A 20592-nucleotide genomic window follows, 5' to 3' on the forward strand; every position below is an offset into this window, starting at 1 on the left:
CATCCAGTGGCAATTTTCTTCCTGAGGGAGACATCTTTGGGGGAAAATGTCTATACACATTTCACTGTCAAAACTAGGCAGTTTTTATGGTAGATGTCTAGAATATTGCTAGACATCTTACAACTCAGAGTCTTATCCCCATCAGAACAAAGATATATAATGCCCAACTTGTTAAGAAAGCCTGCCTTAGAGAAAGAGAACTGTGTATGAAAACTACAAAGCTATGTTGCTGGGATCACCCTGACATGATTTTAGGGGGTGTCTGTAGTCTTCTGGGGGAAGCCTGTTACAAAAGTGTACAACCTCACCCCATGACCAGTTCGCTATTTCTGTATAACAAGATGTGATCTCTCAGATTGCTGCTCCAGCAACCTGCTGTCATACTTCCACTACCATTATCAATTCTCACTCTAAAAACATAATTGTAGGCACTTCCTTGTCTAACAAATTTGATCATGGTATTTTAGCATTGCAACTCTAAGTAACTAATGCAAACTCCATAGTACATCATTTGCATGAAGAAATATTTAGAGTTTGAAATCATTTAAAAAGAAAGTAGCTTTATTTCAGCCCTCACATAATCTAAGTAACATACACAAACAAGAAATTACTCTTAAGACATGGATTCAAATTAAAAGTGGCCCAAACACCCTCGTATAACAATACTATACAAAAATACACACTAAATAGACAGACAAAAGGCAATGGTGTGCCATAAAGAAAGACATAGCAAGATACAGTACCTTAAAAACAGACATATCAAATAAAACTGGCAGTTTTTTTTGGGGGGGATTGTGAAACAAAAGAGAGCCTCCTTGGTACACAAGGCAAACATTCTATGCTATATTTTAAGCATACGCACTAGGAAACAAGAAAACTGCCAACAGATAAAATTAAAGACTCTGATACATAAAATAACATAATGTCCCTGATCAATGCATTCTACAACATCCAGACAAAGAGAACAAAGCATGGATGAATGGTCTCCTTTGCACACAGCTGAGGTATTCAGTCTGTTTACATGAATGTCTCCTCAAGTGAGTACAAGATACACAGAAGGATTGTCCTACTGATAACTGCTCCCAGTCAGTGGGATAGTACTCCCAAACTTCTGTCAGTCAAAGTATTAATACTGACCAATACAAACTACTATTATATGTAAATACCTCCTTTCATAAGACACAGACTATAAATGTCCAAAATATGTAAGGGATTCAAGCAACTCAATACTATAAAGCTAAATAACACAGAAAAGGGGCCAGAAACTCAAATACTCATTTTTGTTTGAGATAAAGTCTTACTTTTTCATGTGCATCACAAGCTGGCTCAGAACTCACTAACTACTGCCTCAGTCTCCAGCATGGTAAGGGTTGCAAGGAAGAAACAGTGACAATACATAAATAATAAATAAATAAATAAATAAATAAATAAATAAATAAGAGTTAATGAACCAATGGGCAAATGGCAAAATTAGCTTTATTCTTAATGACCATGGACATGCAATGAAAGACATCTGAACCCAGTTAGATAAACAAGTACTATAAGTGCAACAAATAACAAGTGTTGAAAAGGGAGGATAGATGAAGTAGAATTCATTTACTGATGGTGGGAAAGTAAATCATTACAACTATCATGGAAAACAATATGGAGCCTCCTCAAATGCCTAAAACAGAACTATTGTGTAATCTAGTGGTGTATATATCCAAGGAGACTAAAGAAATGTCTTTTTTTCAAATTTTATTACACTACTATTGAAAAGAACCAAGATATCTAAATAAACTAACAACAGAGGTATTCACATGTATACACATCTAAAAATAGAATACTATTCAACCATGCATAGGTAAAACACTTATGCAAGTCCAATGACCCATTTTGTTCCCGAAACCCATGCATGGATACCTTGCTCAGCCTAGTTACAGGGTGGAGGGCCTTCTTTCTGCCTCAAATGATGTGACAGACTTTGATGTTTCCCCATGGAGGACCTTACCCTCTCTGAGGAGTTGATTGGGGAGTGAGTGGGGAGGAGTTGGGGAGAATGGGGTATCACTTGTTTTAGTCATATTCCTAATTCATCATCTCTCTCTTCCTTTTTCTCTTTCTCTATAGACCTGGAATGGGTATCCAAAAAAAAAAAAAAGTCCATACTTTGCAAACAGACTCAATTTAAATGCAGTCTAAAGTTCCATATTTTCCTTTTGAACAAATTATTTTAATGGTTACTATTTAAGTAAAAATAATAATAATTCAAGATTAATTTCATGTTTAGTTTATCAATTTCAATATAGTGATGGTCAAATAAATTAATGACTGGCTTGGCAGAACAACACTGGAGACTTCACCTATGGAGCTCCAAATCAAAATGGTGATTCCCATAAAAGTCGCATGTATGTGCTTGTGTTTATATGTATGTGTATATGTGTATATGTATGTGTTTATATGAATGTGTATGTGTATATATGTGTGCATGTATGTGTTATTGATTTTCGTGTGTATGTATGTGTGTATGAGTGTGTATGTGTGTGTGTGAATATGTGCACGTGTATGCATGTATGCATTGTGTGTATATGTGTATGTGTATATATGCATGTGTATGTGTATATGAGTGTGCATGTGTGTATATGTGTATGTGTATATGTATGTATGAGTGTGTATATGTGTGAGTATATATGTATGTATAAGTGTTTATATGTGTGTGCATATGTATGCGTGTGTGTGTGTGTGTGTGTGTGTGTGTGTGTGTGTGTATGTGTAAACCAAAAACTAAAAATCAGCCAAAGGGACCTTTTCAACTTCAGTAAGTGCAGAATTCAGGATACACTGCTTCTTGGGTAATACTACCTTAGAAAGTCAGGAAGAAAAGTAGACTCTCCATTCTCATGCCAAGACTGACATCTGTGCAGTTGCATCAGGAAGTAGACAGGAGTCCCATTTTACAATAAAGGACACCCTAGAATGGTGGCATACCCAAGGAAATGAAACCAATAAAGAAACATGAGTAGCACATGGGTGTGAGGCACAGAGCAGCAAACACTGAAGCAGGCATGAGATGCTGTCAGAGTAACCTTCCAGGTTACATGAAGAAGTTAAAGTGTTTCAGACAGAACCACAGTCTGTAATGGGAACCAGCTGTATTTTACAAACATGAGAATAATGTCAGTGTGGCAAATCAGGTTGGGACTAAGTCTTGGTGAGGTAATTTACCAAAAGGATTCAAATGAAAAATGATCACTTGCTGCCTACACTGGATAATAGCACAAGAACTAAAATGGATAATGATAATGATTTGGTGGTCAAGACCCTATGAGCCTTGATGTGGATTGGGATTTGGATTTAATGAGGTTGGAAAGAATCTACAATGGCTCTCTGACAGAGTACCAAGTAAGTGATCATGCCATTAACCAGAATAGAAAATACCAAAGCAAGCAACATTTCTAACTCCTTTCTGATTTTTAAATCCAAGATCAAAGAGGTGATTAACAATACAAATTCCAGAAACAGTGTTCTTCACTGATGCCCTTCAAATCGTTTCCTTCTGATGTGCCAGATTTTTCTTTTTTAAATGGGGGTGGGTGGGTTGTAAGATATTTAGCTTATAAATGCTGTTAGCATCATGCAATGACAACTTCATATCAACATATGAGATTAAATTCTGCAATATTTGGGGGAAAATAGAAATATCTGTTAAATCAGATGAAATTTTCAAACACATTAATGTAATTCCCAAGATAAATAAATAAGTGCAAGTGATTACAACAGGTTAACTTTTTAAAATTAATATTTTGAAAAGGTTAGCACGGTAAATACCCAATTTCCCCAGAACCAGAGTAACATCTGACAATGCATAACAATGGCGGTCTAGTTAGAGAGTAGCTGAAACACTAGGTAGGAAATGTGGACTACTGCTTCTGGGTGATGAGTTTGTGCTTAATTTTCAACTTTTATTAAACATACAACTCCCAATGAGGAATTAGATTTTTTTTGAAGGAGTGATGCACATAACTTGCCCTTCTGATTGGTTGATATCTAATAGAAAATAAAAACTTCTGGTTTTGCTTCATAGAGAGATATATCTCAGTATCTCTAAGTATGGGGCTTATTCATTGGAGGAGAGGGTGCAGTGGAGATGAGTACAACACATCAAGAGACAAAGAAGTAAATTGGCAATGTGGAAATATTAGCCAAGGAAGTAATATTTGTCATCACTGCATTTGGTTGCAGAACATAACCCATTAATAACTGTGTTAAAGTGCCCAGCAGGCCATTAAAGACCAGCAAGACACATGTGCAGAGTGAGAGCCCCTGTGACTAACAGCTGTTTATAATAAATATTTGTCCAATTGAATACCTTTCTGGCTTTTGAAAAAGGAACAAAAGGAAGGAAGGAAGGAAAGAAGGAAGAAAAAGGAAAGAAGAGGAAGGAAAAAAGAAGAAAAGAAGGAAGAAAGAGTAAGGAATAAAGAAAAGAAAAGAAAGTGAGCGATCACATGAGTTTCTTCAATGAGTTTTCTGGTATGTAAAACTGTCCTACAAAATGGGAAAAATGGGAAAGCTGACATAAAATCAGAGGGTTTGCAGGAGGCAGTGCAGTCCATTGACAGGTTATCCTCCGGCCAGGTCATCAGTGATCATCTTAAGCTGAAAGGTTTATTAAGAAAAAAAAATGTCTTAGAGAGTGTGGCCTCTTCCCCCTTGGTTACCAAAGTGCCTCAGCTGGAAAAGTAAAACCTGTGGTTGATGGTTGGTGGAAAAATGCCTGAACTCACACACACTGAGAAGACTGAATTTACACTCATACACACACCGAAAAGACTGAATTTATACTCACACACATTGAGAAGCATAAACTCACACTCACACACACTGAGCAGAAGCCTGAACTCACACTTACACACAGAAATTACTAGGGGGGGGGGGAATTGAGACACTGAATGTGTTCATTTGTTTTCTGCTTCCTAACAAAAACCCCACAAGATGAGCCTGTCTCTGGCTCATGCCCTGCTGTTCTTGGTTCTATCCATTCCACACCACCATTGTGGTCTTCTCACACTTGTTTTCTTAGTCATACTTGACTTCCTCTTTGAGGCTTTAGTCCTTAGGGTTTGCTTTCCAGACTCTCCATTTCGATACCATGCTCCTTCCCTAACTTTGATACCATTTCTCAGAGGGGACTCTTCTGTCTTGATGTACCCTCATCATTCTCCAATTCTGCATGCTTGTTTTTTTTTTGCTTGTTTCACATTTATAGTTTTAAGAATTATCCACCTGCTAAAATGTAAAACATATGAGGTTAGAGACTCCATCTTATTCAAAATTACATTGCCTAAAAGAGTGTGCTGTGTAAGATGCTCAAAACACATTCAAGACATAAAGGATGGAATGGACAACCTTTTGTGATTTATAAACATTCCACCCCCTGATTATTAAGGATTATTTGGTTACACACACAAAAGTAAATGGAACTCACTAATTTCTTACTATTTAATGACACTCCTGAACTAATCCAATGTTTATATTTCTCATTCCAAACAGTAAAGGACAGCATTAATTATCAGAATAAAATCATGTCATCTCATCCCTCCATACAAATCTTGACCATAGGTAAAGACACAAACTGAGCCTCTCTAGTTTAAAAATGCACTGCCTTTTTTTTTTAATATTTATTTATTTATTTTTCCTGATGTTTCTGGATGACTTGAAAGGAATTACTGAAGCTATAGACTAGATAAAAATACTCTTTAACATACAAGTCAAGAGGCTGGGAAGGTTGGTTTTTAAAATGTCTGGAAAGGGCTAAAACAGGTTAAGCAGCAGTAGTGCATTTCCTAGGGTTAGTCAAAGCTGTCTTCTCTAAAAGTAGAAAGTACTGTTCTAGCTCAAGGTAGAATGATTACACACTGCTTGACTCTCAGCCAGCCACTTGTTCTCAACAGCGGAATAGAGAGCCCTATCAATTAGTTTCCTGTGACATCTATGAAGGGTGACTAATAAATGTGATTGTGAAACACTCTGAAAATGCGAAGTGCCATGGAGAGGCTTTGTAATTACCAGGTTGTTATTGGGTCACCACCCAAGCATTGTGAACACACTTATCTCATCTTCCTTTTTAAGTTTTATTTTGCTTTAATTGATGAGTGGTAATTGTATGCATTACAGAATACAACATGAACATGACACTGTATAATCTTTTTAAGCCCCTTCTACCCTCAGCTCTTCAAATGTCAATCCATCTTAATGACAAGTGGATGAGGGCTCTCCTCATCTCCCCACTGCACACAAAATGTGCTGCAGATGGTAAAGCAGCCTTTGTTTTCCCTAAAGTGCCCTGCATATTCTTGATGAATAGATGCTGCATACACAGCCAACCTGTCTTTTTTCAGCACACATGATTAAAGATAATGGAAAAGAGGATATCAATATAAAGAACCTGAAAAATACACAATTTACTTAATTTCTACCAGGGCCTGCAAGTTTCTCATTCTTCTATAAAACTCTCTCATTTAAAGAAAAGTAAGCAATTGATTTTAGGCCTCCCCTCCTTAGTCAGAAATAGCATTTCTCATTCATTGATAAACACAAAACTGAAATTTCACTTGTCTTTGTAGGAATGTACAGAAAGTAGTTCCCCTCCCTCAAACCTGCCACACATGTGATATCAATTTCAAAGATGAGCCTCCCCCAAACTATTTTCTTAGCAGTCTCTCAAAGGCATGAAAGAACTGCCAGGATACAAAATTAATATAATCAATCACTCAATAAAATGTAGTTACAATTGCTATAGATAAGTGTTTGAAAATTTTCCTACTCAATGGAGTATAACCCTTCAAAGGCACTTTGCCTTTTTAAGTCAAATGCGAACATCTGGGTCTCTGAAACATGCTTCTCCCTTCACAAAGAAGGCTATGCTGGTGCTCAACAACTCCCCCAGTGCAATCAGAGAGATTATTTCACCTTAATGGAAAGATGTCTTACTATACTCCTAAGCCTGGATCTGATGAACTTTGTCAGTACAAGATCCAGAGCAAGGAGCATGCTTAAGAAGCAATACTTGAAGGCAGGAGTCTTGCCATGTCTTCTTACCTAACTTTGCTACATTCAAAAAGCTCTAGAAGCTGAGTATACTCAGATTCCCTAACCATGAGAATTCTCTGCAAGAAAAAAACCAGTTCCTATGAGGCCACATGAGCCATTCTTCACTAGTGACCATTAGAGGCCAGTCCTGAACAGGCTGTCTCTAAAGACCTCTCTAACTGGAAGGAACCTTGGCTGTCATTACTGGCAAAAATATGTAAGTTTCATGGGCTAAAGATGGTGTGTTAAAATATGATTAGGTATGGAAAAAGAGAGTAGAAAGTGAATAGTGCTTCTCAAAACAAAACAAAACAACAACAACAACAAAAAAACCTACACACTTTTAAGCACCAAAGTTTCTAAACACCTTTGTTTAAAACCCTTTTTTTTTCTTTTTAGCTTGATGCCCTTGGAACCCTAGCTGGATTTCCTATCTACCTTTGGCACTAAGCCCTAGTGAATGAGAAGAACTCACCTCCATCACAAACACAACACACAAGTTAACTGGAAACAAAGTTACTGGATTCCATTTCTGTACTTATAGATATTAAATTCCCTTGATTAATAAATAAATGCTTAAATAAAAAGCATTTTTCTCTCTTCATCATAAAGATACACACACACACCTGTCACAGGATCAGAACTGACATATTTGGCCATTACAAAGTCTTCTTTCTCAGAGCCAGTGAATATGTCAGTCCAAAATGGCTTCCATCTGGCTTTATATTTATTAGTTATTTGCTATCTGTCAAAAACTAGAATTCTTGTTTTGAACATTATGTGTGGCAAAACTAAAAACAAAAAACAAACAAACAAACAAAAACAAAAACAACAAAAAAAAAAAGAGGCATCAGGGGTCATAGAATGGTCAAGCCAAATTCCTTTATTTGCTGCCTTACATTTAAGCCAGATGTATATTTCATCTGTGAATTACACATTTTCAGTTAAATATTTTCCCTGAGAAAAATAACTACATAAATCGAACTATCAAAGATAGACTGTGGGTTTTAGATGATCATGATAATGTTATCTTCTTTTTGTGATTTATTTTTCCCTTTTAAAAATTAAATGTAAAGTTGTCCCTATGCCACTAAGCCCTAAATAAAAGGGTTTTTGTTTGTTTTGAGACATGGATATGGCTCTACTCATGAGGGCTTTAGTGAACGGTTCTTACCAATAAGGCAACAGTACTGAAATTTCTGTAATTGCTACCTACTATTTTGAGATAACAACTTAAATTTTAAATGAGCAGAATTCTGAGAGGGTTTCATTATTTTAACGACTTGATTCAGAACTTTTAAAATCACCAATAACTGAGATGAGTCAATTTTCATGTCCCATGAAGCTTGGAGGAATGAAGTTCCCACAGAGGGAAGAACCAGACCAGGTAAACACACATGAATCAAAGCTAAAATCATACTCTTGGCTGGTAATTATTCCTTCCTACATACATTTCCTGGTACCCTGTGGTGAGGAGTGAATTTATGGATTTGTGGCCTGTCACAAATCAGAACCCAAGTAAGACTAAGGGAGTTCTTCATCCCAGAGTGGGCTGGAGCATTAGAGAACACCGATGGAAATGGTTCCTTGGAGCAAGCAGCAGAAATCAACATTGGATTCTGGGCAGAGTGTTGGGGGTCAAAGTCCATAAACCCACATAACCAGGCTTAAGACAGTAGCTGGAAACCTTAATGCTTGAAAGAGGAACAGCCTATAAGCCAGCTTACAGACTGCCAGTGGAGGGGACTGATACTATCTGGGACCCCTGTTTGGTCTGATACAGCCTGAGAAACAATTATGCAGCACTTAACAAATGGAGTTGTTTTCAGTCCCTGGAGTCAGTGGTGCATGCCTTTAATCCCAGCACTTGGGAGGCAGAGACCAGCAGATCTCTCTGAGTTCCAAGCCAGCCTGGTCTACAGAGCTAGTTCTAGGACAGTCTGCAAAGCAATACAGAGAAACCCTGTCTTGAAAATCCAAACTAAAAAACAAAACAAAACAACAAAATGGAGTTGTTTTCTAAGTTTTCCCACCGTTTATCAGTGTAGAAATGTTTCAGAGAATTTCTCTACAAGAACCCTTAAATCTTCTAAAAAAATATTTGCTTAGGTAAGGAAAGACTCAAGTAAAGCTGTCACATCATGTGGTCATTTGTCCAGTATGCTCCTTCCATCCTGATTCTTGAGGCACCTTTAATGAATGGCACATGCTCATGTAGGTTTAATGATGCTCAATATAAAAGGTCGAGCATGCACACACTCTAATCTGTGAAGGCTACACTGATTACTGTCCCATAGTGCACCTCCTACTATCTGGATCTACAATGTGGACCACACAATCTACACAGAGTTCTCGTACACTGCTGCTGGCTACTAAATCTGATGCTTTGGTCTGTGGAATGAATCCAATAAATTAGAACTCTTTTGAAAAATGCACGCTCTTCTTTATGAATGTGGCAGTTCAGCTGTCTTTGATTTATATGCAGTTTCTCTCCTCAATCTGGCAACACCACAAAAAATAATAATAATAAAATAATGACATCTTCTTTTCATAGTAATTTGTCATATCTGACAACTGAATGATAAAACTTTATAGTACATTTTAAAATAAAAATTACCTATTGTTTGACTATAAAGTGGGGATAGATAAAGCTGATCTTATATTTCTTCTGTTTGCATCCTCTTTTGTTGTAATTTGTTAAATTCTCTCTATCAAACATTACATTTGTTTTTATGACTGCAATTTTGCAAGCATTTTTATACATACAAGAGATAATGTCTTAAATTGAGAGTATGCTTATAATTTTTGATTGTTTTATTTTTTCAAGGTTTATTTTTATTTGTCTCTCTCTCTCTCTCTCTCTCTCTCTCTCTCTGTGTGTGTGTGTGTGTGTGTGTGTGTGTGTATGTGTGTGTGTGTATGTCTGTATTCTGTGTATATATGCAAGTGTCTTCAAGAGTCTGTGCTCACAGAAGCTAAGGGGAGGCATATAACCTGTATCTGGAATTAAGGGCAGTTGTAAACTATCCAACATGTGTGATGGGAATTGAACTGGGGTCCTATGGAATACAAGAGTATTCTTAACTACTGAGGCATCTCTCCAGCCCCTGTGCCTACTTTTAAGGGGTTTTCTTTTCAAACAGGAATGCCTAATAAATAGCACTTCATTTAAAAAGATATCTCTTGATACTTTTGGATTCTGCTTGAAGGTTGTATTTACAGACTACTCTTGCAAAACAGCTCATTGTCTCTGGTAATACTTACAATAATGCATGTCATAACGAGCCCTGATCATTTCCTGGCCAGGACCTGTCACAGATTCCACCCTGACATCCCACCTCCTCTCACTGCAGGCTGCTTCTTGCCAGTGTGTACCCCAACTCATTTCCAATGCCTCTTTAATCTCTAATTTTAAAGACTCTTTTTTTATTATAGGACTTTAAAAGTTTGTAACTCTCAATGGTGTTTATTATAGCTGTTTCAGTGGTACAGAGAGCCAGGCTATTAAGTACACAAGCTCAGGATACACAAACATAGAAAAAAAGGGTACTTTGAAATGAAGAAAATGAGGCATTTGTGCTTTATTTTTTAAATATGTATATTATTAAGAAAAATGAGAATCTTGATGCTGATTATGTAAAATTTCATCTAAAAACTAAAAGTTAAGAAGCTTATATTTAAGGGAAAAATATATCCCTTCAAAATACATGTAAATTAACTACATGGGTATTTAATGTGACTTGTACTTCAAAAATATATATAGTGATGTTATTTAAATAGTTTTAATAGATACTTGATGAAATTTTATTAACTTTGGAACCAATTAGAATATATATAACTCACAGTGATAGAAAGATACATTTATAAATAGAGTACAAAACAAATTATTGAAGTTTTAAGGGATTTTAATATCAAAACATAGATAATATGCACACAGACACCTGTTTTGGTATATATTACAACTCCCTGTGATAGAGTCATAGGCTTACAGAGTTTGGTAGAAACTTCCTCATTGTCTATGACAATTCTCTTGCATAGGTAATGAATATAAAGCCTGGGGAGTATTTTAGAAATGTCACCAAGATCTATGATACAGGGAAGGGAAGACATAATCTCAGACCAAGTTCTCATAGATTCTTGTCCATTGTCTAGCCTGTTATATTGTCTTTTAATCATTAGGTTAGCCTGAGTCCAAAGTCATCTGTTGAGGCTTCTTAAATTTGACTGAATTGTGCTTTTCCCCATGCAAATCACAACTTTTAATTATAATTTAATAAGTTCTCAAATCACTTAAAATTTTATATACTTAAATAATCTTATGTTGTTAAAGAACATAGTTTGCCTATATTATTGTTCTTGTTCATGATGTAGTTATGTTTAGATGATATAAATATTGCCTATGGAACCACGATTGTCTTATATGGAAAGGACGTGTAGGTGATTATCAATTATTAAGTGGCAACAGCCTTAGTTTTCAATAGGTTGTATTTCATGAGCAATGTTCACTTTGTTCAGGCTACAGTGAGAAATAATATGGGAACCCAAGACTTCATGAAACTGGCTTGAATCCCATTATAGGAAGCATCAGGCCCAGAAAGAAGAAGACAGTTTGATATAGACATCTCCACACCAGTCACAGAGTAAGTAAGCTATTATCTGGAAATGAAGATCCAGTAAGCCTGAGTTCACTCTGGACTCACAGCCTATTCATGAGTCTCTAGGAAGCCAATGTTTCTTAATGGATTGTTGTTTTGATATCCACATCTCAATGATATTTATACTGAATTAAAATAATTTCTAAATCAAGTATATAATATGTCCTCTACTTTCAAGACAAGAGCTAGTTACCCAATCCTGTTTTATATTATATAAATCAGAATACTGATTTATATTTAACCTTGTTTTTGGCTTTTCTTTTCAGCTTCTTGGAAGAATGACAGCAAGAAGAAGAAGCCACACACAGAGTAGTAGCACTAGTGTCTTTCATGGCACCGTCTCCTACTTTCTCCAGTCTTGGCTACTTCTACCTATTCAAATATCTGTGATTCCAGTTGTTGTGTCTACACAGAAATATCTGACATTCAATAAATCATAATTTTTGCTGAATTCATCCAGAAACGTCTATCATGAATCTAAAAATCTGAACATGACCTATTGATAGAATTGTTAATGTCCCATTGTGTTTATTAAAAGATACTAAGTATGAGTTATCTATAATGTGGCCTCATAACTTAGCACCCAGTAAATGCAATAATTTTATCAATAACTATAGTGAACAGCATAATCATGTGCTTAATATACATGTCTATTTCAAGTACAATTTCACGTTAGGAAGACAACATCTGGTCATGGACCAGATTCCTAAGCAAGATCCTTTAAGAATGAAAAAATCTCATTAGCGTGCAATATATCTTGGCATTTTGAACATTCTTATGTTGTCTTGAATTGGCAGTTTCCCTGATAAGAATTAGTTTAAATATCCATTCAGTTAGGTTTTGTAGAATGACACTCACCACTTTAACAATTTTCTGTCTGTACCTACACTTGCCTCCATTCCAATGTTTCCACACTGCTGTAGTTCTCATTTGTCCTTTGACAATCTTTTTAACTTTATGTAGACTTTTCCTTTTTGTTAATTATATGAATTATCCACCTCTCCCAAACAATACTCCAAAAGTAATAAGTCTTTTATTACTAAGAGGATTAACTAATTTTCTTATCAGTGATATCTACCTTCTACCATGCTTTGTGAAATACTGGGACTGCTATTCATAAGAAAGAATGGATTCTGTACCAATTAGTCTTCAAGATTCTCTAAGTCTCCCAGAAAGGCTTACACTGTGACTCTGTGTGTGTGTGTGTGTCTGTTCTGTGTCTGTGTGCATTTGCATGTGTGTGACAGTTACTGATCCCAGCAATGGAGTAATTTCTACCCAAAAAGAAGACTGTACTCACAGCCGTACAGGATGCAAAAATATTGGCAAATCATACACTAAGAAAATGTGACAAGGAAAAAGAGTCAAAAACAGCATACAGCATATATAATAATCTCCACTACATAAAAAGAATGGAAACAATGTCTGGATTTGTCAGAGAGTCCTGCCATCCCTGCCTGAGCACTGGGCTGATGATGTTTGCACACATTCAGGAGAGCTAAAGGAAGAGTTCTGAGATGTGAAGTTGAACGGATACTGTGTTGTCATGGAAATAAGAGGCACAGTTTCCTTAGCTCCTTCCCCACACTTCTGACAATAGTGGCAGTTATTTTACTTTGTTCAGAAATAGCCCCAATTCTTTCTCAAGGCTCTAAAAGACAGCATTGTGAGGCCACATTGTGACCAAATTACATGAGAGGGTAAGTTTTCATTCCCAGACCTAAAATTAGATACTTCTGTGTGCATTAGCACAACAGAAATAGCCATTCTTTCTGAAAGGAGCCTACCTAGTGAAGATCCCAAAGCCCTGCCTGTCAGGCAGTTCTGCTGAAGCAAAGCACAGAAAAGTTCAAGGACACCAGGAAGTTCTGGGTGCTTGTATTGGAGCTATAACCCAGCTCTTAAGAGGTGGGCAGGTGCATGGAAGGGCCTATGTGGCACAGTGCACACAGAGTGCTTGCCAAGTAGATGTTGGTGCCAGGACATTTGATCAAAGGGAACAGATTTCCCAGTAGGACTTGGAACAAATGTACTTAATTGGCTTTGAACCTACCACAAATTGTTTGCTTCCATTTTAGTATGCATTGTAATACAAAATTCAGTCAATACAGAATAGGTAAGGATAATTCTTCCAAAAAATAATAATTTACCTCAGGAATATATATGAATAGCAATGGAAGTCCTCAAAGGGCAGAACCACAGTTTACATTAAGGCCATCAGTTAATCCACTTAAAGACATCTTCTAGTTGCAGAGAATTCTTCACTACAGAACAGCACATAAACAGGTTTGGTGGCATTAATAGATTTCTGTGACTATTAAGCCAACAGTGACGGAATGAGTGGAGTGATTGAAATGAGGCTTAGATTTGGGGCTGGCCAACTAATTTCAACTTGCACAGAGCCCCTTCAGCCCATGAACAAAAATGCTTTCTAGTATTACTGTTATGAATGAATTTTCTACACAGACTTGTGAATGTATAATACAACTTTATGATTCTAAAGTATTTTAAGATGTTTCAGAAAGAAAAATTCTGTGAAATTCAGAATTATTCATGTTTGTGATGGGTGCTGTTGCTTTCACAAAAACTGAACATTTTTCATAAGACAAGAATAGATGACACAATAAGAATGGCTACATAAAAATGATAGATTTAGTAGCCTTGATATATATATATATATATATATATATATATATATATATATATATTTAAATGGTATGAACTAGTTATCAGGTAAACCTACATCTACCTTAGTCTGAGTTCCTTCTCAACTAGCAGTCTTTCCAGACCAATGCCTATAATCTCTATTAACTTGATATTCTATTAAAAAATGTGAGTTGTCTTAAAGGATATGTAAGTTTCTATTCAGTTCTGAGAATCTATGACTCTGTATCAGAAAGAAAACCTTGTATTTATATATGAGTTTATATCAAAACAGATGTGATACCTTTCATTTTTATCTAAAATTCCTTAAACAATTATAACTTGATACCACCCTGGGGGTATTATTTATAAATATTATTTATGCTATAGTGGTTGATTCTACTTTCTGATTAGGCCAATTAAAATTATGTTGATGTCAGCTACATTTATTTAAATACCATGCACTTTTCATTTATGGTTCATATCACTTCTAATATGTATGTAGGGAACGGAAAAGTGAGTTTTAACAGCTTCAGCATTACATGGATTACTAGAAATGATGAACAAACCTTTGGGATATTTTTAATGTAGTCTCCATAAAACTGTTCAAATTAGTGCTAAAGGACACACACCCTAAGTTTGTGTCGTCTTTGCTGTTAGGTTACCAGCCTTTTAAAAAGGTAATTTCTTTTGTAATAAAGTGTCTAGCAATAATTTTCAATTTTCTAAGTATAGTGAAATGATTGTTCCTTCAGATATTATTGAAAAGTGCCCATAATCATGATTTGAAGTACAACTACATAATCCTGGCAGGGTACACTTGTGACCATGGTAGTACAAGAAACTCTGCCTCTCCTGGATACCATGCTGCACAGTAGATGCCAGGCTCCCACCCTACTTCCTGCAGGAAATTCTCCACCACCAGGAAGAACCAACTCCATTTAGCCCAGCTTTTTGCAACTGTTCTATAGTCTGTTCTTTGTTGTGGGATCTGATAACTTTGTACAGCTAAATGATAAGTGCTCAGGTCTTTAGTTATACCTTATCTCACAAACTGTAAAAGACAGAACCTTGTTGCTAACAAATGAAGAGATCAACCTTTTGCAGTTGGGACTTTGTTAGTTATAAACTGTTTTATATGGAGAATAAGTGTAGGTGTTTTAAAAAGAGATTTCTTCTTCTCTAACTGCCATATATAATTAGGCATTGAACAATCAGAAATGTACCTGGCTATAGCCTCAAAGGAATCTGACATACTTAAGATTCCAATTAGCAGCTACATTCTTATTTCCATTAATCCAAAGACAATGGGCACTCTTTAATAAATTTAGGAATAAAAGATACCTTCTAATCAAGGCACAGTGAGAAGCTCTTATAATTGAAAATCAAGTGTTTGAATAGTGAAACTAATTTATGCAGCAATGTCAGCATGTAGCACTGGATTGACCTTGTATATCAGTTAACACCATGAAAGCACAAAGAGTTTCTATCTGGAACGTCACCAGACATCATTTGTAACCATATCCAAAGCATCTAAAAACAAGTTGTATATGCCTTTGTGCTGTCCAGGATGTTTACAGGATTCTCAGTACTCTGGAATCAAGTTGCAGTGTTCCATTTTATGTTTTTTGCCTATATATATATATATATATATATATATATATATATATATAGTGTGTGTGTGTGTGTGTGTGTGTGTGTGTGTGTGTGTGTGTGTGTGTGTATGTCAGTTTGTGCTTATGAAGGCAGTTAAACCAGCAATTATGTCATGTAACCACCTTAGCTATAAGTAAAAGAGATACTCAAAAGTTAAAAACTTAAAGTATTGTTTATAAACTGAGATTCATCATATTCTTGGCATAAATTTTATATGATGTATTTTGTTTTAAGGTGATGTGCAAAATATGCTTAACTAAATATGAAAGACTATTTAGCCATCTTTAAAATCTAGAATTTGACATGGCATGACCTTTTTCTTTTATAATGATACATTTAATAAATATATCACTTATGTCACTGAAACTTGATCTCTTCGCTGTACATTTTTTTAAGGGAAAAAACAAAACAAAGACCTTCCTTGATTAAAAAAATCAATTTATTTAAAAACATATAATTTGGACACTTTATCTAACACCTTAACATGAAGGGTTATGTAATTATCTCATCACTTTAACATACAGCCCTACATATATAAGCATTCACATACTTCAGGCTCACCTGAGGATGATTCTGTTTTTCTTCAAGAGTTATATATTTATTATAGCTCTCAGTGTCTGTACCACTGGTGTTATATTTAGGAAGTAGTCTCCTGTGCCAATGCATCAATGAATAAATGAGACCTGGTGAAACTGAGAAGCTTCTGTAAAGCAAAGGACACTGTCGGCAAGACAAAAGGGCAGCCTATAGAATGGGAAAAGGTATTCACCAACCCCACATCTGACAGAGGATTGATCTGCCAATTATAGAAAAACTCAAGAAACTAAATATCAAAAGATCAAATAATCAAAATTTTAAAAAATGGAGTACAGATTTAAGCAGAGAACTCTCAACAGCACAATCTCAAATGGCTGAATGACACTTTAGGAAATGTTCAACATGTTTAGTCATCAGACACACACTCACACCACAAGAGCATTTGCTCAACTATGTTCATATCAGAATCCTGGAAACACCTAGATACTCTTCAACTGAAGAATGGATGAGGAAAATGTGGTACATTTTTGATAACAAACAATGACATCTTGAAATTTGTGGGCAAATGGATGGGACTAGAGAATGCCAACCTGAGTGAGGTAATCCAGACCCAGAAAGACAAATATATAATATAGGTTCACTCATAAGTAGATATAGATGTAAAGTAAAGGACAACCAGCCTACAGGCCACAACCCCAGAGAACCTAGGTAACAAACAGGACCCTAGGTAACATGGATCCCCTAGGAAGGGACAAAAGGCGAGATCACCTGAGTAAGTTGGGAATGTGGTTGGGAGGGAGGAGCGAGGAAAGGGAGAGGGAAGAAGGGAAGGAGAATGTGAAAAAATGTATAGTTCAATTAAAAGAAAAAACTTAAAAAATATGCATGTATCTAAAGTCTCTGAGAATATAAAATATGGAAAATTAAAATAAACTTTCCAACCTGGAAAGAAGAGTTCTGTATGTATTTTTTACAGATTTAAAAACATTTTATTATATTTATGATTTATTGTATGTGTATGTGGGCACATGCTACACTTTGGGTGAGGCTCACAGGACAACCAACAGAAGCAGGTTTTCTTCTCCAACCATGTGGGGACCTAGGAATCAAACTCATGATCCCTGGCCAAGTGGCATGTGCCTTACTTGCAGTATTCCCCCTCCAAGGTCACACTTAAAAAATTATTTTCTCATCAGTTGTACTTTTCTAACAAAATGGCCCATGTACTGGCATTTCAGTTTGAGATGAGGCCCAATCCTTAATGTTATTTTATATTCCCTTTTCCTTTTATCTTTCAAATTTACAGTTACCTGAGATATTTCAAGCATAAGAAGCTATGCTTTAAATTTTTCCCTATAACAGGAAGAAGTTTAGTCTTTTCAGTCAAGGATTCTAGCGCAGTCATTCAATAAACTCAACATAAAAGGAAACATTTGGAAAAAAGCAGAATCATTAAGGAAAGAAAAAATGCACCATTGTTTTATTTCACAACACCAACAGTTCCTTCTGGCATAGGTAGAGTCTGAGAATAGAGATGATTTACTTCATCAATCCCACAATTTCTAAAAAGACATTGGCTAATGTAAGATACAGGAAAGCATTCTCACATACAGGAAACAGCAGCCCAAATCATCCAACTGAGCAAAAGTGATTTAAAAGCAACACCACATTACTACACCCAAAATGTCTTTCCAAAGCATCTCTGCCTTCAGTTTTAAACATCTTGTCTTTGAATAAAATGTGTTTTTCTGTTTCATTTAAAATATCACTTACTTATTACCTGAAGGATAATTTTCCCATAACTACTTACAAGATAAAAATGGCCATAGAAGGTGGATGGAACTCAAGGAATCTGTTGCTTGGAAACTTCTTTTAAGATGTTTAAATGCATTACTGCCTATGTATCAGATAGGAAACTATACTAGAACCTGTGGATTTGTTGAATTTCTCAAAATAAAATATCTTCTGAAAACCACTTCATGAAAACAACCTCATTTTTACCGATGTAACAGCTATAAAAACAATTTTATTAGTGAAATATATGATGAGCCATCCAATATCCCAGGGGAGAGAAATGTAACTTCCCACTCACCAAGGATAGATAATGAAGTCTAACATAAACATTGCCAATTACTGTCATTACTTGGTTGTACTAAAAGTGTTCAATTTTGTCAAAGAATTTTAGAAAGCACTAATTTAATTAAATTATGAACTTGTGAAAAACAATTTGACTTAGCTCATAAATTAGCAAAATGCCAATTTAAATGAGTCCCTTCCCTTAGCTACCAGCTCACAAGCATGATGCAAGGTGCATATGGTAACTGTTGTTCTCCCCCTCAGTTTCAATTACTTCCCATTCTTATTGACACTCACATCCTTACTGTACCACTCAGAAGTCAGGGTAGGATGATGGCCATCATGGAACGTCACCACAGTCTACATGATGAATGGCTATTTACAACATGATTTCTATCACTTAGAAGAGAACGTGTAGTTGAGACTTTAAGTTTCAAACACAAGGCTACAACTCAAATAATACTGTCTAGCTATGGCTTCTGGAAGTCACCCACCTGGGGCAGCATGCGATTTTCTTCTTCCAGCTGTCTGACTCTGGCCTCCAGCTGCCTAACATAGGACAAGGTTGATTCTAAAATTGAAAAGAAAGAACTCACATTATACACAAGGTCTTGTTTGCTATACTGTTAAGGATATTTTTGGTTGATTATTAAATTGAACCAAGTAATTACTTAGTCTGTTCTTGAGAAAAGAAAGAAAATTCTTTACAGAAAAAAAATATTTACACAGTTCTGAGTGCTGTACAATGTTAATCAGTATTCAAGAAAATTATAAATGAGGTGGCTGAGATTTTTCACACCACTTGGGCCAGAACTTCAGGGATCTCCACATTTTTTTTTATTTGTTTGTACACTAGACACTTTTGTGATGTAATCTATAAGCAAAATCAACTACAAAGTTTAACTAACTTTTTAAAAACTAGAATGAGTGTCAAATACAAAATTATTTTACTTTACTAACAAAAATTATAAGTTTTAGGAGAAACATTTATTCTTCTATCTAACCTATAGATAGTAGTTCTGATTTAGACAATATCCATAAAAGTGCTAAATATTTAAATCAGGGCCAGATTTGTACTTCAATTCTGACTGAATCCAAGGACCTTGATTAGTTTGTTGTTGCTTTCTTTCTTTGTCTAGTTTATGTCTTTCCCTTCAAGCAACAGAATTTCAATTGATGCTTGCTTTAAATTTTTCAAAGTTCAGATGCTAGACACTCAGAAGTGTTATGTTCCATTTCTGTTCATACACAAACTCATCATTTTATAGCTTCTTAGCACAAGAGGGGTCACAGAAGGAGGAAAGCAGAGTTTTGCACTGGGGAAGAACTCTTCACTAAAATGACAACATTCACCACCTGTCTCACTCAGTAGTACATGTCTGACATTACCCAAACAGACACATTTCAGGTGTAGTAAAAAGCACATGTTAGCACAGTCTATCCAATTTATACCCCCATATCTCATTAACACTGGTACAGCAGACCTCCAGCCAGTCTTCATGATCTGGTGTCTCAGAAACACACAGGAAAACAAACGAAATTGAAGCATATGTAACAGCAAATACTTGAAGCCCCAGTCACTGGAGCTTCAGCTACTTATGCATTAATGCTGTAATCTGAAATTCAGCATGAATTTTGTTATTAGTATTACGTGGGAATTGCTTAAATGAACTCATTTCCTTCTTTAGGACTTCATAAACAAGAATCTGGCATTTTATATGAGAAATACCCATCTTTAACTCATAAATAAATCAAGCTCACCTTATTTAAACATAGCATGTCCATGTTCACAAAAATCTTCTTTAAAGCCACCCTCAATAATATTAATATATTGACACACTGACCTCCAAGACACTTTTCATATAAGTAGCTACAAACACAGGGGAAACTGATGGTATTTGCTAGAAATGTGCTCTCATAAAAGCTTATGGAATGTTCAAGCTATGTTTTGTGG

At 35.7% G+C, this 20592-nt stretch overlaps 1 protein-coding gene across 5 annotated transcripts in view; it reads right to left on the reverse strand.

Moving 5' to 3' along the window:
* Nucleotides 1-20592, reverse strand: part of Ccdc85a (coiled-coil domain containing 85A) — a 197173-nt gene that overhangs the window by 17395 nt on the left and 159186 nt on the right. For all 5 annotated transcript variants that reach the window (XM_051200702.1, XM_051200704.1, XM_051200703.1 and 2 more), the window contains exon 3: nucleotides 19133-19209. In XM_051200702.1, the coding sequence (XP_051056659.1) occupies nucleotides 19133-19209 (77 nt within the window). The remainder of the gene's footprint in view (nucleotides 1-19132; nucleotides 19210-20592) is intronic.

The sequence above is a fragment of the Phodopus roborovskii genome, unplaced genomic scaffold (genome assembly GCF_943737965.1).
Source record: "Phodopus roborovskii unplaced genomic scaffold, PHOROB, whole genome shotgun sequence".
Taxonomy (NCBI): domain Eukaryota; kingdom Metazoa; phylum Chordata; class Mammalia; order Rodentia; family Cricetidae; genus Phodopus; species Phodopus roborovskii.